This window comes from Varanus komodoensis, unplaced genomic scaffold (genome assembly GCF_004798865.1).
Source record: "Varanus komodoensis strain SLA01 unplaced genomic scaffold, ASM479886v1 scaffold2, whole genome shotgun sequence".
Classification (NCBI taxonomy): domain Eukaryota; kingdom Metazoa; phylum Chordata; class Lepidosauria; order Squamata; family Varanidae; genus Varanus; species Varanus komodoensis.
Window position 1 is genome coordinate 46,147,070 of NW_025335568.1, and position 27,027 is coordinate 46,174,096.

The 27,027-nt window shown below is 38.8% G+C and overlaps 1 protein-coding gene across 2 annotated transcripts in view; it reads left to right on the forward strand.

The window, feature by feature from the left end:
* Positions 1 to 3,455: 3,455 nt before the first annotated feature.
* Positions 3,456 to 27,027, forward strand: part of CRPPA (CDP-L-ribitol pyrophosphorylase A) — a 64,708-nt gene continuing 41,136 nt past the window's right edge. For both annotated transcript variants that reach the window (XM_044429613.1, XM_044429612.1), the window contains exons 1-3: positions 3,456 to 3,710; positions 8,972 to 9,251; positions 24,501 to 24,650. In XM_044429613.1, the coding sequence (XP_044285548.1) occupies positions 3,490 to 3,710; positions 8,972 to 9,251; positions 24,501 to 24,650 (651 nt within the window). In that variant the 5' untranslated portion in view covers positions 3,456 to 3,489. The remainder of the gene's footprint in view (positions 3,711 to 8,971; positions 9,252 to 24,500; positions 24,651 to 27,027) is intronic.

Below are 27,027 nucleotides of genomic sequence, written 5' to 3' on the forward strand. Positions count from 1 at the left end.
TCTGGCCTGAAGCCCTAGAGAACTGCTGCTAGTCAGTGTTGACAGTATAGGCTAAGTGGAATAACGTTGCCACTAAGGCAGCTTTTATGTACCTATAGCATTGTAATGATGCAGACTGAAACTGTAGATTTTCTTATGAAGAAAGATCCACTGAGTACAATGTGGCTTACTCTTAAGTAATGTGCATAGTATGGCAGCTTCAGTGAGCTATTGTTGTGGTATTAAGAAATATTTGCAGCATCAGCCCTATACAAAAAGAAGTCCAACTGGTCTACATGGATGACTGTAGTCACAGGCTGGATAAGCAATTTAGAAAAGGAACTATTTAATTTTCAGTCTAGTGTGTGCAACGTGCAACTTTTAGCAAACTGGCAGGGAGGTTCTTCAAACCCATAATTCTGCCTTAGTTTTTCAAAACAGCAGCAGTAGATTATATACACAATTGCTAGATATCAGGAAAAGTTTTCTCATTGTCACAATGCATAGGAGGAACCATGGCTTTCCCACACTAGAGGCATTAAAAAACGGAACTGGACAACCTCCTCAGTGGGATGGTGTAAATTGGTGACCTGCAACAGACCTGATGGCTTTTTTCATCTCTTCCAACTCTACTATTCTATGACTCTTTGCGTAAGAGAAACATATTTAATGGAATATTTAAGAGTGCCATTCACTATGGTGGAAAGACTAAATTTCTCTTGATATGCGAAAGTAATGGAGAAAATGGGATTGTTGTATTACATTTTATCCTGTATTTCTTCCTCTTGCAAGGAAGCCAGAATGACTCCTCCCATTTTATCCTTACAACAACTCTGTGAGGTAGGTTAGGCTGAATGTCAGTGACCGGCCCAAAGTCACTCAGGGAAGTTGACACAATGGAAGATTGAATAAAAGTAGATGGAAGACTGAATAAAAAGAAGTCAGAACACAGTTTATATCTGTGTTTAAACATTCTTACATCTGCTGGGGAAACACGGCCTTTTGGCAGAATTAACAGTAACCCTAGCACCTCTCAAAGAACTAGTTACAGTTACAGTTCTTGGAAGTGCCATGAGTTCTGCTGCTTCAGCTTGAGGGTGAAACAGAAGCCCATGCATTGAAAGAGCCTCACTTTTTATGTTGAACATAGCTAATATTCAACTATCACATTTGGACTACAACCCCTATCATTTCCAACCACTAGCCATACTGACAGAGGCCAAAGATGTTGTCTCTGCTATAGATATTAATTCTGGGAAAATATCTTGAAAAAGATAAATACTTTCCTTGGGTCCTCTTAAAATACCACAAAGCACTGAGCAAGCAAGGTACCCAGAACTCATATTCAGAAGGCCCCCTCCAGATGCTCCAGCAAATGAGGGGAGGTGGGTTGGTATGAAAATGCTAGCATGCTATTTGTTGAATGTTCTCCCCAGACTGGCTCACATGGCACTCACTTCATGGCCTTTCCAGTGAAGAACATGTTGTCCTCCCAAGCATTTTAAGAACTGGTTTTAGTACTTTTAATATTTTATGCTGGTGCATTTAATTTGATTTTATGTGCTAGTATGGTTTTATCTTGGTTTTATGCTGCTCTTTTTGATGCTTGCATTTTTAATGTGGTACACACTGCCTGGAGAACTTTATTAGGCAATTTAAAAGCACAATAAATAAAACATTGTAGTTGACTCCAAAGTTTATTTTGTGATGTTTAAGTTGGTCCTAACAAAGGTATTTTTTCTATTATTTTGGTTTTGTTCCTTTAACAATCTAACAAAACATATGTCTTGGGAAATGGTAAGAGGCAGCTCACGTTCCAATACTGGGCCTTATTAGTGCCTCTTTGGAGACCCATTTAAGCACTGCTTCCAAAAAAACCAGTAACTTTTTAAAATTAAAAAGCTCAGGTTTCATCTGTGCCTGGAAAGCATCTCCTCCGATCAACCTATTTATGTGCAGACATGAATGTTACTGTAAGCTAATATTCTCCACTAAACTGGAGAAGCAGGATATAAATATTTTAAATAAAAATACATGCCTGTTCTATTCCCAGCCTGCCATTACTTTGTCACAAACCTGCTAGGGAGACAATGCTGAACAAGAGATGAGTCAAGAGCACTCTGAGCTTTATGGCTGAGTAGTCAGTCTGAGTTTTCACAGCCCAAATCCAACACTGACCATTGCATTATGCTGTCTTTTGCTATTAATTCTGCACACATGAGATTTCGACCCCAACCAGGAGGTAAAGCTCAACTCAGTGTGTAGCCCTTACTTGACCTGGCAAATTTGGATTATGCACCTGAGAGTGGTGGTGTTGCTTCAACTGCTTATTTTGTTCCTCATTTTTCCTTGGCTTAACTGTACTGCTTCACTTGTTGCCTTGACTCCACCCCACCCCTCATTTTAATTGATACTGCAGTACAGGAAAGATATACATACACAAAACATAATTTAAAACAGTATATTCAGTGTACCCTTATATACATCTACTCAGAAGAACGCACCAGTATATGATCTCCAATGCCATTGAGGGTACCATGTAAATGTGTATACTGCTTACCTGGTGGTATTACATTAAATTAATAGACTTTAAAACACAGCATACAAAACCAGCATACAAAATGAATCATTTCTTGAAAAAATTTCATAGCAAAAAGGTTGTTTTCAGTGGTAGTCATAATCAGATCTTAAATAAATGGGACAAGTTAAGAGTCTTTTTTAAAACAACATTTATGTACTATTCCGTGTCTAAACATACTCCAGGGGAATGAACAATAAAAAAGATAAAAATAAGAAAACCACAGTATCAATCTTGTTTTTAAAAGCAGCACTGATTTTTTAAAAAGTGTTAACCACAAAACGCTTCACACAATAAAGATTCTTTCTGAAGACGCCCATCCAACCCAACATTCGATGCAAGGCATTGCTTGGCAGAACGGTTCTCCATGTTTTCTTAAATTCAGTATCCTAGATTTAATCATGATTAAGAGTAGCCTCTTTTTGAAACCAGTGGACCTTCAGTCAGAACAACCTTTTAGTTCCCTTGATTTCAATCGGCTGCTTTAACTACGACTTCAGTAGCAACGAAGACATAAAAAATAGCGCGAATAATTCGCACCGGAGGCGAGCACGAGGCTTTCACTCTTTTATCCGGCTAGTCAGATAGAGTGCAGCGCATGCGCAAAAGCAGCCAAGACTTTCTCCCTCCGACGGGATATTTCCGGGAGGGAATATTTAAAGGGCCAGCCAAAGTGACTTTAAATGTGTGAGGGTGCCGGGGCTCGCCAAGAGGGCGGCCTGCGGTGTGGGACGGTGGAAACGCCTGGCTCAAGAGGCAGGGTCGCGGCTGCTCCAGGGGGACGGTCCTTCTGCCTCACGGAGAGCCTCGAGGTCCGCAGCGAGGCAGGCAGGCAGGCAGGCAGGCAGCCGGCCGCGGCTGGACTGGATCCCACCGAGCTCGGTTCCCTGATCAGCGCGCGTAGCGAGGGGCCCGCCGTTGCGGCCTCCACAATGGAGCCACCGGAGTCCAGCCTCGGGAAAGGGGGCAACGCTGGCGGCAAACCCGAAGCCGCGGGAACGGCGGGGCCGCAGGAGCGGGCTCCGCTGGTGTCGGTGGCAGCCGTGCTCCCTGCGGCAGGGAGCGGGGAACGCATGGGCGGCGACACCCCGAAGCAGTTCTGTGCCTTGCTGGGCAGGCCGCTCGTTAGCTACACGGTGCAGGCGATGGAAAGGTAAAGCCGCCGCTGCCGCTTTTCCAGCCCCCTTGCCTTCCACTCGTCGCGGGGGAGAGCAGTCGTGTGAGCGACGCTGGCCTTTGTTCTGCGGCCGACGGCTTTCCCCGTTCATCCACGCATGCGCGCGCACTCTCTTGCGGGCTTGGCGGAGGGAGGTTCCGCGCTCCGTGCACGCCTTTGCTCGTTGCGGTGCCATGCCTCGTATTCCTAATCCCAGCGGGGTACTAGGCTGGGTGGGGGTGGGGGGGTGTCCCACCGTACGAGAAGAAAAATGATAATAAAAGTAAGCTTGTAATACAGCTAGGCGCTGGCCGAGTTTTTTTTAGAGTATGTCAGCTAACCATTTACTGCAGAGGGAAAAGATGGAAAAATAATAGAATTCACATGATCAGGTATTTTCCGTGCACACTTACTTTGGAGTGAGAACCATTAAGTTTATTAGGATTTCTACCCAATCCTAATCCTGATGGTGCACACGATTACTAAAGAAGTGTTCCCACGGAATGTGTCGTTTACTTCAAATTAAATTTGCATAGAATTGCAACCTAATAGTGCAATTACATTGCATGTTTCCTTACAGGTAAGCCCTATTGCATTTAATGGGACTTAGTCCTAGACAAGTATGTATATGACTCGGATTTCAGAAAATAAAGCTCTACAGCTTCCACTATATCTTAGCTAGCCATGTTGGAGAATGGCTGGAGAATATTGGAAATTGTACGACCTTTTTTTGGCTAAGTGAGTTTAGGATTTCATCTAATCATCTGCTTGCACAGTCTACACTGAATGTTTTAACAAGCCTAAGTCTGCCTGCAAACCCCATGTATTTCAGCTGGGAAGACTTGTCTTTGAAGCTCATTAAGGATAATTAGTGATTAAGAGAACATTCAGAAGAACATTATACCTACCACTATAGACTTATGATCCATAACAAGCTTAAGCATGATCTTAAAACATGCTCAGTTGGATATCTACTGAATTCAGCAATGCTTATTCTATGCTTGTGTGTTTAGAATTGCAGCCTTGGACCTTGATACTATTCACTTAGTTACTCCTAATCCAATTTAGATTAATGGGATTTCCTAATCCTGCGGTGCACTGGGCTATAATTTTAGGTTGTAGAAATATAGTAACTTTGACTATGCAGCTATCAATAAAAACAGCCATTTGTATCTCTAGGAATTTCACATTTCAGCTCTTAATCTTGTAGAGTTCTTAGGCAATAAGGGAAACAAGCATTGTAAGGAAGATAATGCACTAGAGCATGCCTCAGTAGTAGAACAGATGGTTTTGCATTCAGAAAGATTTTAAATTCAATCCCTGGCATATCCAAGTAGGGCTGGAAATCCTTTGTCTGAACTCCTGGATTTCTCATGCGAATAATAATCAGTGTATGCTGGGTTAGAATAGATCAGTGGTCTGACTCAATGTATTTATTACCTGTTTGAGTTACAACAAAATACATCTGTTTAAGCTGTACAGAATTCTTTATGACAAATTTTCAGTGTCATTCAAAAGGCAAGATGAACCAAAGTAAGCTTTTAACTTACCTATATTAAATCAAAAAGCTATGGTCAACCTTTCTCAAGTTCATAAATTGCACACAGGAAAAAACACACACACACACTTTTTGTCAGTGTCTAACTGCAAGAGTGAGCTTTTAACAATGTTAGTAAATTAGTTCTGGTGAGTGCATGGAAATTAAAAAAAAATGATAGAAATCTGAGATTAAGGATAGAAGTGTGGGGATGGGATGGTAAGAGTGTGTGATGAAAAGAAGGGGAGAAGTTGTGGATACATGAAGGGAAAGAGAAAGATGGAACAAAAATGATAGAAGGAGCCTCGTCATAGACAACACCTAGCAAATACTTGTAAATTTGGTTCCTGCACTTCTGGATGAGATGCATTCTGGCTGTAGCTGTGGGTGTCTAGAAGAATACTGAAAGACTACTCTAAACCTGATACTCAAACTGAAATTGCAGTCCAGGGCTGAATCTGAAATAACATTATCTCAGGTTAAGTGGTACTTAAATAGAAGACATTGCATGCCACAGTTTGACAGCTCACTTGCCTTGTTTGCTTAGAGAGCTTTGGCTATTTGGCTATCATTTACTATTAAATGATAGTAAATAATAATTACATTAATTTTCCATGTTGTTCTTTCCACCTTGGCATGCTTTACTGAGGACAATTGCATGACTGCTCTGCAAGGCCACACGTCCTTGTTTATGTTTGGTTTGAGTGAATGAAGCCACACTGGTGTCCTTTATGTGTCAGTGTCTGTTAGTTTTGTGCAGCCTCATTTCCATAATTGTGTGTGCTGTGTGTGGGTTGTGGTGTTGTCCAGACTTAGTGAGGGTGGTGTCCTAACCACCCTGGAATTCTAGAACAAACCATGGATTGCAAGCTGTACATTCTGATGGATCCAGATAACAGTATGCATACTAGCTGTATAAGCTGTATGCATACTGAGTAATTATGGAAATGACTTGCATGCACAGTAACTATGACTTCTTTTCCTTCCCTAACTGAATGAACCTTGTCAGTTGGGTTGCCTGGATAATCGGGCTGGTAGTTTAATATGTTATGCACTGCTATGTAAGCCATGTTAGGACAGTTAAATGCAGGAATGGTTTGTTTAATTAATTAATTTAAAACTTGTCTATACTGTCCCATACTTAGACACCTCGGGATGGTTTACAACAAATGGTTGTGCTCATTAGCTTTCAGAACAATGTTTTAAAGTGGGCAACGTCAGCATAGGGAACTCTGCTTTCTTTTGTACAAATAATATGCTTCACTCATTCTTAGCAGTAGAAGCTACTAAACGCTACTACTAAACTTTAGTTCATGGTTTAGCATGATGTACAAACCTGGGCCTTGGGCTTGTTAGAGCAGAGAAAGTGAGAGATCCAGTTCTCATGTTAGACTGAACTACAGACCAAAGTTTTCACACTTGAGCAGAAGTGAACTTGAATTCTATTAAAAGATAGAAATTACTCAGGACAGTTGCTTAGTCAAAACAATGTTGCTTAAAAAGGATCAAAACTACCATTCATATATTAAACTGTGTGAAACCCTTCAAGATGCCAGAGCAGGAGATTAGCCCCCATATCCTCACACAGAGTTAAGTGGTCATGGTGGTTATGCTTATCCATGTTCTATAATTCTCCAGAATCTTGTATCATTAGCTTCTGCATACTGCAGGGTATATGTATGGGATGGTAAACTTCCATTGTCATTGCCCTCACCTTATTGTCTTCCTCTGGACTCTTAATCCTCATCTGTGCCACTTTCGATCTCTCCTGTTCCATCCACATTTTCCTTTTCCCAAGAAACCTTCTCTGACCCCATCCTGGGTGGGTTGCTTTCATTCTTTACAGATGCCAAAGGATTATTGTGTCTTTGAGCTTTGGCAGCACTTTGTACTGTGTCATGCTAACAATTTAATTGGTTTCTGCCTCAGTCTCTGTGTCTCATCAGCAGCTAGTACCCTTCTCAGAAAACACATGAAAAGAACACCCCCATCATTTGTGGCCTCTTTCCAGTATCTTCTAATTGCAGACCTTCTTTTCCATTGGAATCATTGATTGGTGGCATCTTGCTCTGATCTGGCACGACCTATTCCCTATCCATATATAAAAATGCCTTCAGCTGAGAAAATCAACTATTCCCTATCCATCAGTAGTACCATGCAATGTATCTTTTTTTTTTTTTTTGAGATCTTACATCTAAAATAAGGGTAATCTGGAAAGCATTAATTGCACATTGTAGCACAAAGTTTGATAATGTTCCAAAATCTTTTTTCTTATAGAGGAATCCTTATCTATGATTAGTTTTGTGATATTTGTTTTGATGAAGTCTGCTTAGCAGTAGGCTAAGGGTGATTCCAGCAACTTTTTGAATACTACTCTTGTTTCTTTTCTAGGTTGAATAAAGATGTCTCAGGTTGTCTTGATAAAGTTAATTATTGAATTTCCATAGTAGTTTGCCTTTCTTTTTACAAGTTTAGACATTTTGAGGAAGAGAAATAAACCGTAGCAGTGGTTCTCAAACTTCTCCATCCCCTGTGGACTGCTTGAAACAACCATTTCTTCCACAAATCAAAGCACATAATCAAAGCACATAAGTAAAATAAGTATAGTCTTGGGTGTATAATGCGAGGGATTTGCACAGTTCTGTGATGTAGGACGTAAAGTATGTCAGCTTTAGCCTCAGCTCAGATTTGGTATTCTTACCTCCCAAGTACAGAAGCAGTATGGTTATCTACAGGCTACTTGAATGGATATTACTGCTACGTGAATGGTCTGTAGACCACAGTTTGAAGAACTCTGAAATATAGTGAACAAAAGAAATGTTAAATTATTTGAGAGAGTGGGATGTTTTGTCTTTTGATCTCCTTTCCCAAGCTTAACTAACATGTCTTAATAGAAAACATGAATTTTCCACTTGGCTGCAGTTAAGAAATAGACTGTCATCTAAAAGCATGTATAGTTTGTGATGCATTTTAAGCAAAACTAAATAACTGGGGCAGTGCTTCATTGTATATCATCTTTTAGTGGATGTTTTGGGGACTTCAGCGTGGTCAGAAATTAGCAGTAGGATTGGGGTAAGTAAATAATTGGAAATGAGTACATAACATCAGGAAGTAAAATCTATCTGTATAATAACTTCTTTCCCCAGAAAGCATTTACAGGACATTGTCAAACATAGATGAAATTCAGCAGTTTCAGCTTTCTTCCTGGAGAATAAGGCCAAGGAAAAGTGCTACTGGTCCTTATTCTGTCCTAGACCTTTTCATTCCCCATCTGTGTTTTCTTCTCTTTCAGGTGATAACCATATTGGATCCCAAATCATATATGAAATCATTGGTTGGATCCAGACTTTGTTACACTTATGGTATATTTATAGAAATAAACTAGTCATTATTTTGAAGGGTCTTCTGTAAGTTTGGATCCAGCCCATTATTTCCTATGCCCATTTGTGAATAAATTCTAGTCACAGGACTAGAATCAATGTAGCCATTTTTGTTGGGTTTAAAACAGTACTCACTGCTGCTCTGTACAGATAAATGCTTGCTTTTTTTCCCTTCCCCCCACTGGTCATTGAAAAAGCAAATAAGTATAGCTAATAGAAACTCTGCAAGATACTTTTGTTAATAAACACTTCATTTATAGTTAGAACAAACTTTAAATACTAGCTGAGTCCCAGGAATGTTTACACATGTGCATAAATTTATTTTCTCTAATGCCTTATAGAATCAGCTGGATATCTGATATCGTTGTGGTGGTATCCCCAGAGAATGTTGAAATAATGAAGTCTATCATAAAAAAATATGAGCACAAGCGGACCACAGTAGTTGAAGGTGGAATTACTCGTCATAGATCAATCTTCAATGGACTGGACATATTTGTAAAGAGCAACCATCTCAGTCCCCCACTCCAGAAACCAGAAGTAGTAGTAATCCATGATGCTGTGAGACCATTTGTAGAGGAAGAAATTCTTTTTAAAGTAGTTATGGCTGCCAAAGAGCATGGGGTAAGTATTATAAAATCACAACACTGTCTAATGTGGTGTGATATAATTTAATTGGAATTAATTATAGATGTGAAGACCTCCTTCCCCAAAGACCTAGAAGTACACAATTTTAGGCCAGTGGTAAGCATCCCCTTCCTGGGCAAGATTCTTGCATGGGTGGTGGCCAGCCAGCTTTGGGCATCCTTGGATGAGACTGATTATCTGGATCCATTTCAGTTGGGATTCAGGCTTGGTTTTGGTGCAGAAACAGATTTGTGTACCCTGCATGATAACCTATGACGGCAGAGAGATGGAGAGTCCAACCCTATTAGTAATCCTGAACCTCTTGGCAGCTTTCAGTATCATTGGCCGTGGTATCTTTTTGAGATGACTGATTTGCGAGTGAGGGGAACTGTTCCTGTAGGGATGGTTCCAGAAGGTGGTACTTGGGGATATGCTTGGGACTCCTCAGGTGTTGGGGATATGCTTGGGACTCCATGCTATTCAATGTTTACATAAAACTGCTGAGTGAGAGTTTTGGAGTGTGTTGTCGTCATTATGTTGATGGCACACAGTTCTATTGCTCCTTTTCATTATCAGCAGGTGAAGCTGTGGATATACTAAGCCTGTACCTGGCTATGACAATGTACTTGATGAAGCCTAGCACACTAAAGCTCAATCCAGACAATACTGAGATACTATGAGTGGGTGGTTCTTTTGCCCAGGTAGAAGGAATCCAACCTATTCTAAATGGGGTTTTGCTCCCCTTGAAGGAACAGGTTTGTAGCTTGGGGGTGTTCCTTGAGCCATCTTTGTCACTTGAGCCTCAGGTGGCTTCAGTGGCTCGGAGTGCTGTCTACCAGCTCTGGCTGGTGGCTTAGCTATGCGCCTATCTGGACAGAGAGCCTTCTCTCAGTGAATTGTGCTCTGGTAATTTCTAAAATAGATTACTGCAATGCTGTCTGTATGAGGCTGCCCTTGAAGACTATTTAGAAGCTGCAGTTTGTGCAAAATGTGGCAGCCAGACTAATAATAGGAACCAGATGGTCTGATCATATAATACCAATTCTGGCCGACTTGCACTGGCTATGTTTCTGAGCACAATTCAAGGTGCTGGTTTTAAGCTCTAAGACCCTCGTGTGGGACCACGATACCTGATGGAACACGAGTTTCAACCACCATCTACGCAGACACTATGATCAAGTTCTGGGGCCTGCCTCTGACTGCCACTTCCAAGGGAGGCTCAGTTGGTGAAAACAAGAAGAGTCTTTTTAGGGCCCCCCTGCTCCCAATTAAGAAATGACCTCTCCATTCAGGCTCTCCCGGTGCCACACTTACTGTCTTTTCAGCACCAGATCAGACTTTCTTCTATTCAGAGCATTTAATTAGTTGGGTCTTTGTTAGGTTTTTAATCCAGGTTTAGTCATGTTTTATGTTCCTAAAGTTATCAGCATTTTATTTAAATGTGGTGTTTTAAATGTGGTTTTACATTTTGTACATGGCATCCTTTCCTCTAATTATATTGTAGTGCATTTTAGACTCTGTTTTAATGGATTGTTTTAAACTGCTTAGAGAACTTTTGCTGTTGGACCATATGGAAGTTAAATAAATGTGATTATGTAACATAGTAATTAGTAAACAGTTTATGTGCAACATCTCTTAGATGTTCCTTCTTTCATGCTCTGGTAATGTGTATGCCATCTTTGTGATACCATCTCTGTCAAGTTCAGTTACCTAGCATATGAGATTCCTTGGTGACTGCCTTCAACCAAGGCTTACTGAAGGCCACGTATTTTAGGGAATAAAATTATAAATATTATAAGACTAGCTTTTGCAATCAGAGTTAAGTTGGGACAGATTGATCTAACGCTGCTTAATTTGATTAAATTTATACCAAATTTTTCAGATTATTTTAAATTTTTGTTATCTGTTACAAATTTTTGGTACAACTGCAATTGAAATAGTATTTACAGTTCTGGTCACCACAGCTAAGAAAGGATTGTCAGTTGGAAAAAGTGTAGAAAAAGGCAGCTAAAATGATCAGAAGCCTGGAGCAACTCCTCTATGAGGAAAACTTATAACATCCAAGGCTGTTTATCTTAAGCAAAAAGGCCAGTGAGGGAAGACATGATAGAGGTATAAACACTTGTGCATGGTGTGGAGAAGGTGGATAGGGAGACATTTTTATTCTCCTTTGATAATATTGGAAGCTGGGGTCATCTCGTTAAATCAATTGTTCGGAGATAGAGGACAGATACAAGGAAGTGCTGCTTTAGACTGCATGTAAGTAAACTATGGAATTCACTACTGAAAGATGTAATGATAGCCACTCATTTAAAAGGAGATTGCACAAGTCTTGCTGGCTATCCACTACTACTTGTATCAGAAGCCGTATGCCTGTTTATTAGATTTATATCCCACTTTTTTCTTACAATGAACTCAAAGCGACTTACAATATTATCTTGCTCTCAATCTTATGCCCACAACAGCAACCCAGTGAGGATTGCCTTTGCCCATGTACCGTATTTGCTGAACATGGGCAGAGGATGCCATTGCACTGATGTCCTCCTCTGAATTTTCAGTGGTCAACTGGTTGGCCAGTGTGAGGGCAGAATGCTAGACTATGAAATCTTCATGTGATCCAGGATGATACTACTTATGCCCTGAATCTTTGTGAGAGGAGAGGACATAAAACTAAACAACTTCTCTATTTTTATCTGCAATAATTACCTCAGTGTAATTACATCATTGTAGTTATTACAATTACTTTGTTCCTAAACATATTGGCCATGATCCTTAAAATTTTGCTACCCACTTATTGCACCCAAGGGGCATATCAGGTTGGATTTCTTGAGTGGGAGTCTCCTACAACAGAGTGGCAAACTGGCATGGAAAGTGAGTGGCATTTCCAATGCTTTTTGGTAAAGCATGGAGAATCTGTTGTTCAAGGGGGAAAAATCCTACTGGGTACCCATAAGTCTTGCCAAAGTTTTTCTTGGATACTAGTTATGCACTGGATCCAAATTTAGGCATATGCAATTGGGTTGGTGTAAGAAGACCCCTCTATGGAAGACCCTTCAGTCCCCATTGGAAATCCTATACAAAATCAAGGGACCTGCTGAATGGGCTAGGTTATAGTGCAGGGGTAAAATAGGCATCCACTCACAGGAAGTGCCTCTGTTCCTTTTTTTTGGCTTCCCCTTCCATCCACACCACAAGCATTTCATTCAACATTACACACCAGTCCTCTGCATGCAATGTGCTTGAGGCAGGTGGAGTTTCCGTTGGAAGAGAGGGATAAAAAGTCTGGTCCCATCAGGCTAGCGTGCACCTCTGTCTAGATCCAACTCTAGAATTAAAATATTTCCAACAGAGTGGGTTTAGTATTGCAGCCTAGGTAGACCATATAATTTAACTGCCTGGAAACTATATCTTACACTTTAATTTGATATATACATTTCATGGAAAAATTGATCTTAAATGTTTATGTCATCATGAATGTAGTGATAGGCATAATAGAGTAAAAAAATAACTTTAGTGTGAATAATTAGTCACAGGTTTTAAACTATGCTGTCAAAGCATCAGGTTAGCTAGTAAGGAAAGGCTGACATGTAGGTCACTTTAATTACATTTAATTTATTTGAACTTGAGTTGTTCCAATTTTGTTTGTATATGCATCACCAGTGTTTCCTAACAATTTATCACTGATACAGTGAATTGTAATTTCTTAATTGCCTATTTTTATTCTTTGTAGCACCTATAAAATCACAGCCATACAGACCATGGGGGCTTTCTTTATCCTTATATTATCTAAATCTCTGCTTGGTTACTGTAAGTCTCTGGCTTGTGAATATCCGAGTGACAAACATCTATACTTAGAAATGAACTGCCATAAGGCCTATTAATTTTAAAATTTGAGTTAAAGACAAACAGTTTGTAGTAATGAACATGAGAACTGGTTTTATGCTCATGAAAAGGTTCCATGAGGTTGGTTGGTTGTCAGCTCGAGCATATCCAAGTCAGTGTATTCCAGGTCTTGTGCAGTGAACATTGCCTTCTCTGGCTTGTATTACAGTAGTGCATTGCTTTTAAGATGTCGTAGTGTATATGGAAGTGTTTCTTAAGTGCTTTATATGCATAGAAAGGTAAAATATATTCACATACTAATTCTAATTTATTGTATTTGTATGCCTCCCCATAGCCCAAGGGCTTTCTGGGCAGCTCACAGAAAGACAGGAACAGCAACATAGCTTAGCCACAAAATGATCTCCTGAAACTTAAGGATTCCACAGACTTAAGGACCACATAGCCTCTGAGTATATGCTCAGCCCAAGTATTTGTTTGATTGAAACAATGTTTGTAATCCTTTAACACACTGGGTTCAGACTGGTTTCCGCTGAAGCTTACTTTTTTGGAACAGTCTTACAGGGAGGTGGGAGTTAGTTGTTGCTATTGCTAAGCCATTGGGTGTCAGAAACTGCTGAGCTAGTGCAAATCATCCTGATACACCTTCTGCCTACCTCTGACCTACAGCAGCATCCTATTTCTAGATCCAGAAGGTTGTTTTTTACTCCCACTGGAAGTAGAAAAATGTACAGTAAAAATAGGTTACCCTGCTTGCATATTTCCTTCCTGTGTAGTAAGAAACACCATTTAGAAAAAAGGCACTCAGAACCTACAAAAGTGCCATAAAAGCTAGAATTAATAAAACATAAAAAGTTGAATATTATTTCCCTTAAAATTATGTATTTAAACTTCCTGGTTGAACAATACAGTGAAGCATCATGTTAAATCACTCATGCAACAAAGGCATGCATCTATGTTAAAGTTTTGTTATGCATACTATTTGGGTAGCATAACTGTATGAAGTGTTAATGTTCTTAAATGGCAATTGATCAAATTGGATATTGCACTCCTTAATTCTACTTGTCAGTAGAATACATTGCTTTATTACCTTTACTAATCAGCTTGTTATTTGCCTTCAGGATTCAAAATGGTGCAACTTACCAGAAGTACAAAATTACGCCTTAATAAATTAATTATATGAAACAATCTATTGGTTATGCTGGAATATAACTTTGTAACCAATTAAATTCCATTTATGTTTTGAAGCAATTTATAATTAAAATTGTACATTTCTGGAAGCTTATTTTTGTTGCCAGTACAAGTTGTGAAAGGTGGTGGAAATAGAAGAAGGCAACATTCCAAAGCCCCCAGCAACTTTTTATTGCCAACAGTTTAAACAGCACCACAAAGAAAAATGCTTGCAGCATGTTTTTTTTTAATGAACTTGTCAATCCTGCTTGAAATATAGATTGAAAGACAGAGTTTTTAATTGCAACAAGGATTAAATAAAAATTATTCTTTTCTTGCAAATTTGACTGTTGTAAGTAAAACTACAAAAGTTGAAAACCTTTTACAGTTTCCAGAAACAATTTTCTCTATTGTGTGTGGCATTTTTATTAAAAGTACCTTGACTCATTTTGTGAGAAGTAATACAGGCAACATATTGAAAATTAGAATATTTCTAAGGTCAAAGTTTGTGAAATTTCATATGTTGAATAAAACACGTGAATGTTGCCTTTTTAGTTGTGATTATAACAACATTAGTGATTTTTGTAAGGTGTTCTGCTAAAGTGTAGAAAGTATACAGTGACATGGTAGCACTTTAAGACAATGACATCGAGAGAAGGCAGTTTGGATACATGGAGGGTTTGATGAACTGGTAGCGCAAGCCTAGGGGTAAGTCCCATTGAGTTCAGGGAGCAGAACTCAAGTAGGCATAGGATAAACTGCATTTTAATGTTAGTGCATACACCTACAAATTCACTAATGCTAAAGTAACAAAAATAGTCCATGTCATCAACTACAAGTAAATTAATGCACATTCTTTGGGATATGAGAATGCTTATTAAAATTGCTAAACCTTAGTTTATGTCATGCTTTTATTGCTGTATACAGCCTGGATATATGTTACTTCACAAGTGGAAGATAAATATTTTAAATAAACAAAAAGGGGGGAAAACTTTAAAGTAATGTTTCTTCCGTAAACATGACCCTTCAGTGTTGTGTATAAAAACTGAGCAGTTGCCGATATGCATGAGTGATACTGCACATTCTGGATGTGACTAAGGATATGTCATTCTGTCATGCTTCACTTTTCTACCTCTTCAAGTATACTTTGATCAGACCTGCTCTACACATGCAGCAGAATGAGCGGTCACTGTCCTGTGATGGTAGAATGAACTACAGCATCTTAGGCTGCACATGGGGGGTGGTATCACTTAGAAATAAATATTATCATACGTTCAAAAATCTAAACATCCCTGACAGTAAAAATAAAATAGTGCTATCTCATGTCTTCTGACTGACCTCCTATTCTAAGCATCAGTTTTCAGAGAATAATAAGGTGGCATCTCTTATATGTGGCCTGAAGTGGAATAGTCCTCTCTTCCCTCTCATTTGGTTGCACATATAGACTAGTTCTTGGTCACATCCTTCTTCCTCAGAAATGCAAAACCACTTCTGGAGACCATTGCACTGGCAGTGGAGAAGCAGAGTGAAGGACTGTCCTCTGCCCTTCTACTCTACTTTAAGTCCTGAGGAAACCAGTGACTCTTTGAGTATCAAACCTGGTGAGTGGCCAAGATTGTCGATTCCACACCCAGACTGGAAGTAGTTGGTGCCTTGTGAATTTATTTCGGGCTGGGCTATGAAATTATAAGAGAGTGCAAATAGAAAATCTAACTCGCAAAAAGGCCAACAATGAAACTTTATTGCAGCCCCATAGGTTCTAGGATGGCGGGCTTCTTCTGCCAGGGCAGCCTTAGGCATTCAAATTTTGAAATCGGATTAAAACAGCTGTCTTGTCTTTTTTTACACCATCATGGTATAAGATGGTGCAAGAAAGACACTAACCACATTTTTACACTGCTTTTGTGTGGTTTCAGAATTAGAATGTATAAAATTGTCCTGAAAGGAGCCTAAATGTCCAAAATGTGTTCAGCTGCAATTCTTCACACATTTAAGAAGTCTCTATTTTTCTAATTATTTTTTCTGATTTCGATGCCTCCAATTTGAGGTTTTGTTTGTTCATAAGCTACAACTGCGCCCTAAGTTTGTGGCTGCTGATGGACTATCCAGGTGGTGTGGTAATGCTGTAGGTTGACTCCCCTTCTGTTAAACTGGCTTGGAGAGGAATGGCTTGACAGGAGCAGGTTTCAGGGTATGGTGACTTTTCATAGCCCAATATATTTCTGTATTATTTGCCTGTGCCTAGCTCGTTTGGCTTTCGCTGGCTCTAGGGTGACTTACAATATAATCCTGTACAAGTCTTCTCATTTGTAAGTCACACTGAGTTTAATGGAACTTACTTCCATGTAAGCAGCGGGGCAAGGGGAGGATAGGTTTGCAGTGTCCTCTTGTATTCATATTTATTGTTGAATTGAAGCTATAAATGCATGTATTTTTTGAAAAAAATATGGGTATATTGGTGTTTTTATTATCCTTGTTAATATATTTTTGAGTACTGTACTGTTAGGTGAGATTGCAATCTTATGTTCTGTTAAAGATGGGAGTTGTAGGACTTTCTTCTGTTTAAATGTGCACAAGATTGCACTCTGAATTTTTATTGCTTTTTCTTAATTATTATATGTGTATTAATGTGCCACCTTTTCCCAGAACCCACAGTGGCACACATAATCCTATTTTTTTCTGTTTTATCCTAAGAAGAACTCTGTGAGATAGGATAGACTGAGAGTCAGTGACTGGTCCAGAATTCTAACCCCATCACCTCACACATTGTTAGTCTTTTGAAATTCTTGCATTTGCTGTTATGGGTTATTTGCCACTTTAGACTACCTTTGCAGAATACAAATAAATAAAACTGAAGTGTAATGTATATATGACAGATTCCAAGCCAGCATTTTCTATATGTTGCACCAATCCCAGGAAGGGTTCCACTACTGCTCTGCTTTCTCCAGTGCTGACCTCCAGAAGCCAGTCTTTAAAGTTGCCATGCAGTTAATTTCATTTTTCTTTTAGATACTTGTGTATGGCTGAATGTCCTTAGAAGCAAGGTCTCGTACTGCACAGTGTCTTTTTGCAAAGCTGCTTAATGACTTTTTTTTTTTACCCTGGAGCCATACGTTGAGGCTCCAGGGACCAGTTGAAAACATTCCTCATGCAATTAGTGCATGTCATTTCATTGAGAAATGCAAGTCCCTAACTTAAATGATCAACAGCCTTAAGTCATGTATCTTTCTTCTGATTCTCAATTTTCTTCAGTGTTATTGTAAAATGAGCTACTGTGCTTGCACATACATGTAGCTGCTTGTTATTGAATAGTAAACCCTGCAAATTGTCGTGTGCAGTGTTAGAAACTCAGAAAAAGATTTCCTTCTCTCTCTGGTGGCTGCAAGAGAAACATCTATCTTAATGACATGAACAAGTCATTAGGCATGGTGAGCAGAGTGACCATGTTGGGATACTCTGATCTGCAAAGTTTAATAGTCTTGTGTAACTCTTTTCTTGCACTATGTTCTATAAAGTGTTTAAATTTTCAGGATGCTTGAACTTTTTAATATTTTTTTCTCTCTTACTTCCTTTGCTGCTAGGCAGGAAGCTAGCAAGCTGTGGGCAAAAGCAGAGGTGGTCTTGATTCTTGTCCTGGCTTTCTTCAAATTTTAGAAGCTTCACACAGTGCTCATTAGTGAAATATTGTTTCCCCTAGGCAGTTTTCATAACTTGTGGGACACTATATGCCATTATGTTCTAAAATTATGACTGTCCTGAATTAGGCTGTTGAAAAACAGGTGGTTAATTGGTACAACTTGTAAATTATTAAAAGACCAGTGCAGAAGGAATATCTCTTGTACATGGGCCTTTTTCAGGCATAACTTAATATATATCACAAATACCCTAATGATATTCATTGGAGAGTTCCCATCCTTTACAACTTTGAAATTCCAAGTGTTTCTTTTAAAAAGATAATGAAACCCTTCCTAACATAGTTTATGAACTGAAACCAGGTTTTATTTTGCACTTTCACAGTTTTAACAAGTTATGAATCATTGGAAGCAGGTAGTATTTAAAGAAACTTGCTTTCTGAAGCTTGTTACATAAAAATAAACTTTCAACAAAGCTGCTTTGTATGTGAAGGTATTTTGCAGGTTAAATCTAAGCTATAAAAAAGGAAATAATAGTTGACCTAAAAATTAAATGCAGAGGAAAATTGTGAATCTTTAAGAAAAGAGAGATCTTCCTCAAGAATTAACACAGCAGCTGACTAGAATTGGTTTGTTTGGGTATCTGTTTTGGTGTGAAGGATCGAACACCAAAGCAGATTTCTTCTTATCTATCATGAACAAATTACATACTACCACTAGAAGTATGATTCTGTATCTCTGTAGGAAAGCACTTGGTATTGCTTTGTTTTTTTTTAAAAAGGAATAATTACCATGTAAAAGAGCAGTGTATTCATGGCAGTTTTTTCCCCTGTATTTTCTTGACAGAATTAGGGCATATGGCAATTCAGTGAATTAGAGGTAGTTATAAAAAGAATTATTCACTTGTAACTGTTAAGGAATGGGCACATTCTGTCCTATACTGTGCAAGACAGTATACATAGCAGTATATGAATCCACACCTGGAATGAATGATCTCCAACCTAGAGGACATAGAACTAGTTACTGGTACACAACGCTAGGGCTTGATTTAACATTCTAATTGGAACAGGCAAGTAGATAAGACAAAGGCAGAAGAGCAGGCTTCCAGTGCTTGTGCCTAACCTTACTAATCCAGAGGCTTCTTAGTGTTTACAGATTACAGGGGTCAATATTTTTTGCATTTAATCTGCTCTGAGGTAAGGGAATGCACACAGCCCCAGGTAGTTCACCAGGCTGAGCTTTAACATGTGGCCAAAGGTTTTTAGTTTAACAGCTGCAGTTCCTGGTATTCCTTGAATGGATCTATCACCCCCATACACACCCCTTGTTCCATCTACAGAGTTTAGGCCGATGTAGAACCAGCAAGCAACTTAGTTTAGTTCTGGCAGTGCTGATATCTGGTGTATAAGCTGCTAGCCTACAAACAGATGCATCTTCCAGTTACTATGGTGGTTCTGACTTTTAGATGTATGATTATACTGTGAAAAGAAAGGAAGTTTGAAAAGAAACATTAGCAACACAAGCCTTTTATTCTAAATTAGTCTTTTGAATCTTGATTGTTTGCACAGAACAATGAAGCAGAATTCTAGAGAATAAGTCTTTTCGCTCCCTTTTTTCAGATTTCCCACCAGTGGGAAAAGCTAAACTAACCAGGTATCAAAATCAGTTTTTTATTATTAATACTACTTGTATACTGTTTGATATAGCACAATGTCCAAGCTTATCAGATGACCATAGTAGCCCTGTGTAAATGCCCAGAAAGGGGTAAAATAAATAGGTATATGGACAAGGAGTATTCTAGTGTAGTCCCTTCCTTCCTTCATGAGCGACAACTTTGTGAAGAGGAGACTCTACTGCTTGTATGGAAACACTCCATTGATTGTGAATTGTAAAGAGAGCCAGCCAGAAGCTAAATTGCTGTGCATATAAGCCTGAAGTTTTCCAGAATTCTGGCTTACTATTCTGTGCAAAAAGCCATTCTGTGAGGCTACCCTGTGTTTCAAGGTCAGCTTAATATGAGCCATGATGTCAGGTTAGTAATATTCATTTAAACTGTCCATTAAGTTGTTGATCATCTGTCTATTTTGCATTTAGGAATAAACATAGTAAAGCTTCCTTCCTACTGTTGTTATTGTAGCAAGTTTTACAATTGGCCTCCTCCAGCTGGGTAAACAACCTTAAAGATAAATTATAATTTACCCGTCTCTCTTTGTCTGATTCAAAATTATGTTAAATGTTCTCTTCAGTGACTCATGACATTTTCTGTTTTCACAGAAGAGATTAGATAGGTTCAACAGTTCATTCCCAGCATTATAAATTAAGTCAATTTGAGACTGGACACTTGAGGAACCGGAAAGTAATAATTCAGTCCTTACTTGCTCATAGTTTTAGTATGATACCATATAAGATATATTAATAACTGGCCATCAGTTTACTTTATTGATTAAACCTTAGGCCAGGGTCTTGATACCAACTACTCAGGAACCAAAATAAGCACCAGCTCAGCTCCACTTTGGTGCTTAGGCTGACATCACCACCTAGAACAAGGATGGGTAGAAGGTTAATTTCCAGTTGTTTTGTACTTCAGCTTTTAGCATTCTTGATCATTCAATATACCAGCAGGACCTTGAGGAAGATGAAGTTCGAGACATTTGTAGATCGATCTTCTTCTCATTCCTGACCTAAAATATTACCTAATATATTCTTGTGTATTTTGGTTAATACTAGATTTGGAACCAGCTGAAGAGGAATACAGGCAAGGCTGTAGAGATACATGTTTACCCAGCATTAAAACCAAATCTATCTCCACCCACTTTATGTTCCAGAAGGGTTCATTCCCTGAATTTGGATTAGCTTTCATAGGATTCATACGGATATAGACATGTGTCTTGAGCAAGTCAAGGTAACAGAATCAGGGAGACTATTCTAGAGACCCAAGAAGTCTTACCTGTACTTGTCAAAGATTTTTTGGTTACTTTGGCTTAATGGAGTTAACGCCTCGTTGACAATAGTGTACTTGATAACACTGCTTAAAAGGCCTTTGCACAACAACAGTTATTAATCCCCTTTTAGCAAAACCCTAAAGGCTACTTTCCAAGATGAAAGAGTCCAAGTCCCAAAGACTGCTGCTCATTTAGTCCTGCCATGTTGCAGAATGTGTCAGGCTGACAGAAGGTGGAGGAAGGGAAGAAGCAAAGTTTTCTTCCTTCTTGTTTTTCTCTGCTGCTGCTTCTGTTGTCTCTGCTTGCAGGTGAGTAAAGAGAAATATAAGCAGGGTACTTTGCAGTTTGGAAGAATAGTGGAAAAGTGAAAATATAAAGGGCTGATACTTACAATAGAGTGTCTGAAATTGGTTTGATGTAAGGGATTAATAACTAACAGGTGACCCATTGCTTTCTGTGACAAAATCTGGATTCAACCCAACATGTAGTTTGGGTCTTTCAGCTTTCTGCTGAAGTAAATTTTCAATTACACTGATTTCTGGCACATTTTAATATTTGAGTCTTTTAAGGCACTAAATAAAAATAAAAGCAAGCTGGTAACATGACAACAAAAGGAACATCAGTGAAATTCTGCATTAGGAGCTGTCAGAATGGAATTTTGAATTTTTAAAAAATGACTTTCAGTCCATCTGTTTCATCTGTTGAGCCATTGCACTAATAACCACACTGCTGTATCTTCAGGGACAAGAACTGAAGAAACGATCTTTACTATTCTCATTCTTCCTTTGTTATGCTTTTTTGGTGAATATTGTGGAAGAGTCTTGAAGATATTGTTCATTGTGTAGCTTCTATCCAAGCTGGTACCCCTTCTGGCTCCAGAGTGGTGCCTTCATAACTCTCATAACTCTTCATAACTCTATGGTACAGTGTCATATCTACAGTCTGTGGAATTTCTTTTGTGCACGATGAACATAAGTGCACAGAGCACTTGAAGGAGATGGTGCAGTCCCTGTTTGCATTAGAACCTCATGAGGCATTGGATGGTGTACACTGTGTACCAAATCTTGTTAGAGGGAATGGGCTCCAGGTCTTATAAGAGCATAATGAATGTACTAACCATAGACTCAACAACAAAGAAACAAAATGGCATATAAATGTTGGTTCTTGTAGTGGCTGCAAACTAATCTTCAGTTTTGTATGGCTATTAAATTAAATGAATTCTTCTACAATCACTTTAATGCTAAAATAGTAGCTTAATGCAATATCAATTTCATGTTCAAATATACAAAAGTTTAGTTTTTAGAAATAGTTGAAATATTTTAATCTTATAATTGCCAGTATGTGCTTTATCTTTGAAAATGGCATTCTGTAAACTTAGAGGATGTATTTTTTTAAGACAGTTCTGCTAACAGAAGTAGTAATTACAGTATGTGGCTGAACCATGTTGATTACTAGAGATGTAAGTGGCAAGAATGTAGATGTCTGAACAGAAGTACATGTTCCTACCTGTTGCCAACGTAAATACACAGGTACTTCTACTTTAGTTTAAAAAATACATGTGGCTATAAATGCCGACTAATGGAAGTTGTTTCAGTGGTGTAAAGTAATATTTTCGGTGCAGTAACATGTGGAAGGAGTGTGATGAATTACAATGAAATGACATTAATCATATTGATTTACAGAGCAATAAGCAATACTATCTCTGGCTTAAGTTTGTGCCTGCTGGGCAGGGAGAGGATCTCTTATAAGTTATTCTATATTTGCAGAGCCCGGAGATACACTAGGGCAGGTTTTGCTATCAATGTAGCACCACTGTTACTGACAGACCTCCACCAGTTCAAGAGATAAAAAATAGATAAAATTGGCTTTGGCAAGAGAAGAGCAGATTCAGAATCATGTGCTTTTGCAGACCATGTTTCTGTCTTCTTTAAGGATATTAAGAGAAAATGTGTTCAAAGGAAGAGGTGTTAATGGTCAGCTCCAGAAGACTGCTAGGGTGGCACCAGTACTGTACTGCCTGAAGAATTTGTATCCATGTGTGTCTTCCATTTTCCCTGTGAGACCATAGCTAGGAAATGAATCTGGATTGACTGTTTAAGGCATTGTTCCATTGGTCTAAATTTTTAAATCGGGCTCCTTTAATTGGATTCTGTTCATTGGGGTAACTGGGGCTTAGGGAACAGAGGAAAGGGCCTTCCACTGAGACACTGCAAATGGCCTTTTGTGAGCCTGCCTTCCCACTCTAGAATCTAAACTCATAGTTTCTGACTGAGCACTCAGAAGTAAGCCTTGGGTGTCACACAAACCCACTGGTGGAGTTCAAACCCCCATCTCTTATTTGTGATTTTCCCACTGCAAAGCTGGTACCTGTAGTCAGTATGCTTTGGGGGTTACTAATAAGTTCCCTAAACCTGAATTTGGAATGTTCTGTTTTGTATTGCTATGAAAGCATTGTTCCTACCACTGTGAGGAACATGGCTTCTTAAATATTCCAGTGCAGTGTCCCCCACAACACCCCTATTATGCCATAATTCTGACCAGAATATATTTAATACCTATTTAGGTGCTAAGACTAGGTCATCTGCAAGCATGGCCAAGGAGACACTATAATGCTAAATAGCTGCATGTAACTATACAGGAAGGGCTGTTTTATCTGCTAAATTTCTGTGGCTACTTTTAGAAGCCACATGTTTTTTCTTATGCATATTTCATATATGTTTGGAGCACATGTCAAACTTTCCAGAGCATAAGTAGCCTACCATTTTAAACAGGTAAAAATAAGGTGTTATGCTTCACAGTTTAAAATAGATATAAATTCATTTAAATAAATTAACCTTTCAGTGTAACCAGAACACAGAATCATGTCCTCTTAAAATTCATTTAAAGGTAACTTAAAATCCAGATAAATCTTTTATGTTGCATACAAGCTATTTAGGAAATAGACATACAAAAAATCTGTTCCTAGGTCACTGTATGTCAGTGGATATGATATACAGTGTAATGTTGGGCTTCAGCAGCTGTTTTCTGTTCTTGATAGTTTTAGGGATAACTTGTATGGTACTATGTATTTGGTGAGATGTGCCTTATGTTTCAATTGCATTCCACTTGGTGACCTGGCCATCTGTTTTTCCACATACCTGGGCAATCTTTGAACCTCTGATCATAGGTTCAGGGATAGATCTGCTGTTCATGTACCAATCACATTAATATTTTGTCATGAATACATAGTTCATACACATAATTTAGAATGTATGAAATTGTGTTAGTTAGCTCTTCAATGTTGCTGATGAAATAGGGTTCTGCCTCTCATACTGGAAGTCCTGAAAGTGTGAAAAGAATGTATGATCTAACTAATTTTTTATAATTATGAATAGTTTGTGTTAGTCTGTATATTTAGTGTTTAGTGTTCATTTACACTACCAAATACAATATCATGCATGAGTCTGGATAGAAATGTAATGCATAACACTCAACTTTCACTCAAGTAATTTGGAATAGGATGTAAAATATATCCCACAAAGAGTTCAGTGCCTGTCTGGTTCAGGCCAACAATACATGTGGAACTCAATCTTTTAATTTGTTTGGAATTGTTTTTTAAGCAGAGATTAACTAAGGTAAACATGCAAATCTATATTTAAAGACTTTTTGTGTGTGTTCCCTAGGCGGCAGGAGCAATCCGTCCTCTTGTCTCCACTGTTATTGCTTCCTCTGCAGATGGATGTTTAGACCATTCACTAGATCGTGCCAAGTACAGTGCAAGTGAAATGCCTCAGGCTTTCCTATTTGATATAATCCATCAAGCATATCATCAGGTAAGAATTCTGGAATTTAAAAAAAGCTACTCACTGTGTTCTTCTGCAGTGTTCTATAAGAGGCAACTGACTTGCATGTATTACTGAATAAAATAATGGATACTGTATGAAAAGTTTTATGTGCAATGAATATCAAATGCCCAGAGAAATAAAGCTGGTTCTAGCATGTCAAGTCACTTTTGCTAAGCTGGAAAGGCACAGAGCTGTGCTTGGATCAGTGACCACTTGTGGAAGCAGATAAAGGGTTGGACTTGATGACCTTATTGGTCCCCTTCAACTCTCATGCCATGCCATAGTAGTCTACCTTGTATATATTCTGCTCCTCCATGTTTTAATATTATTCTGGTCCTTAGGTTGGCTCCTGGCCTGTGGGGTAAAGTTTAATGTAGGCTATCATGCAGACTAGGCATTACCACTCAGAGCATTTTGTTTCCTAGATCCAGTAATTGGGCCGCTTTCCTCCCTGGGTCTGTTGACCTGAAGCAAAAGATTAAATTTTAACTCTAGAAGTGCGATGTATAAGCTCATTTTTGTTGAAACTGAAATAGTTTCCCAACAGTGCAATCCTGAGATCTGGTGTCACATAGTAGTTAGAGTGTTGAACTAGGACTTGGAAAAACTGAGTCCTAGTCCTCACTCAGCCATGATGCTGACTAAATGACTTTGGGCCAGTCATGTAGTCTCAGTGTAACATACTTCACAGAATTATTGTGAGGATAAAATGCAGAAGAAAACCTTGTACGATCCCTTTGTTTCCTTGCACAAAGAAAGGAAGTATATGAATGTAAGCTAATAATATACAATTTACTCTGAAGTAAGTCCTATGGATTTCAGCAGACATAGTCCCTGGTAGGTGTGCATAGGTTTGCAGCCTAAGCAACTTTTAAAGTTCCTTAAATTTATTCTTAACTTTATTTGTTTTCTTCCCATAATCTGCTCTCTAATGTATTTTTAGTCTGCAGACACACTGGATTTTCTCAGAAAAAACATGGGAGCTGTTCATCCTTGTTCCCTGTATTTTAATGATAGTTAGTTTTGACCATACATGAAAGAGGAAGAAGTAGGGTCCAAAAATTGTTTGGACTTCTCTAGCTCAGTGTTTCTCATCTGCTTCCAATTCATACTGTTTTATGGCAACCTCTATTGATGCTAACTTTCCACAAAGCATAAGCAGGAAGCATGCCTACACCATCTGCCCACCTCATTGTGTGTCAGGAAGAAAGTATCTAAATGAGACCTATAGAGTTTTGTTTTAATAATGTTCATTACACTAGTTCAGTAATATTTTAAGTTATACATAAGCTGAAACAAGATTGGTGGTCTGAGTGAACTTGACTATTTTAGATATCTCTGCCCTTGATTATCTTGTTGGCAAAGTGGTGGTATTCAGGATCTAGTACGGACCTTACTGGATAATTAGGGGATGGTGTGGAAAGTTTTAAAGAAATTGTGTAATACATTGGGAAGGAGGAAAGTGACAATTTTACTAATGGGATAATAACATACATAGTCCTTCATCTCTCAAAGCTTTCCACTCCCTCATTTCTGTAAAATACAAGCCTTCTGTAAGCATCTGTTATGTTAAATGCTTCAATGTACCATGTATAACAATGTCATTTAAAATCCTTTTTTCTTAACTTTGTATATGTTTTATATCTCCTAATACTTTGCAAAATCATTTGATGTTATGTGAAGGATTTTTTATTATTCAGCCAAAGTCATTTAAATTTGAGCACTACTTAAGATATTATTTAAGGTACTTATTCAGTGCTAGTTGAAGTTCTTTGTCATGGCCTCTGTGTATCACACATATGGGTTGCTGCGCCTGCGCAGTGCCTAGGCCCGAAGATTAGAAAGCTAACGGTTTTTGGCGGGAAAACTCCGCTCCCCTCCCCCCTTCATGGTATAAATAGAGCGGAGTGTCCACCATTTTACTCAGTCTTTGCGACTGCCGTTCACTGTGCCTCGTGCCTGTTCATCTCTCACTATAACTCTGTGCCTCTTCGTTGTTTTTTCTCTCAACAACCTTAAACTCCTCTTGCTCCAAGTTTGTTCTTCTTCCCGATTCTGTCCGTTTCTTCTTAAATTCTCTTCTCTGTATATATAAAAAACCAAAAATATTATCTTACCTTCTATACTGTCCTCTTTTCTTCATTTTTCTGCGATGGTGCAGCAGGCGGCGTTCCACAAATGTATTGAATGTGGATCTAAAATGTCGCCGGCCGATCCACATGATCTATGCCTCCTCTGCCTCGGCGAGGGCATAGGACCGAAAAATGCGGTCATTGCTTGGCGTTTACCAAGCAGGTGCAGAAAAACAGGGAGAATCGTCTCAGGAAGCTCCTATGGGATCAGGCATTAATGCAGTCTGACCAAC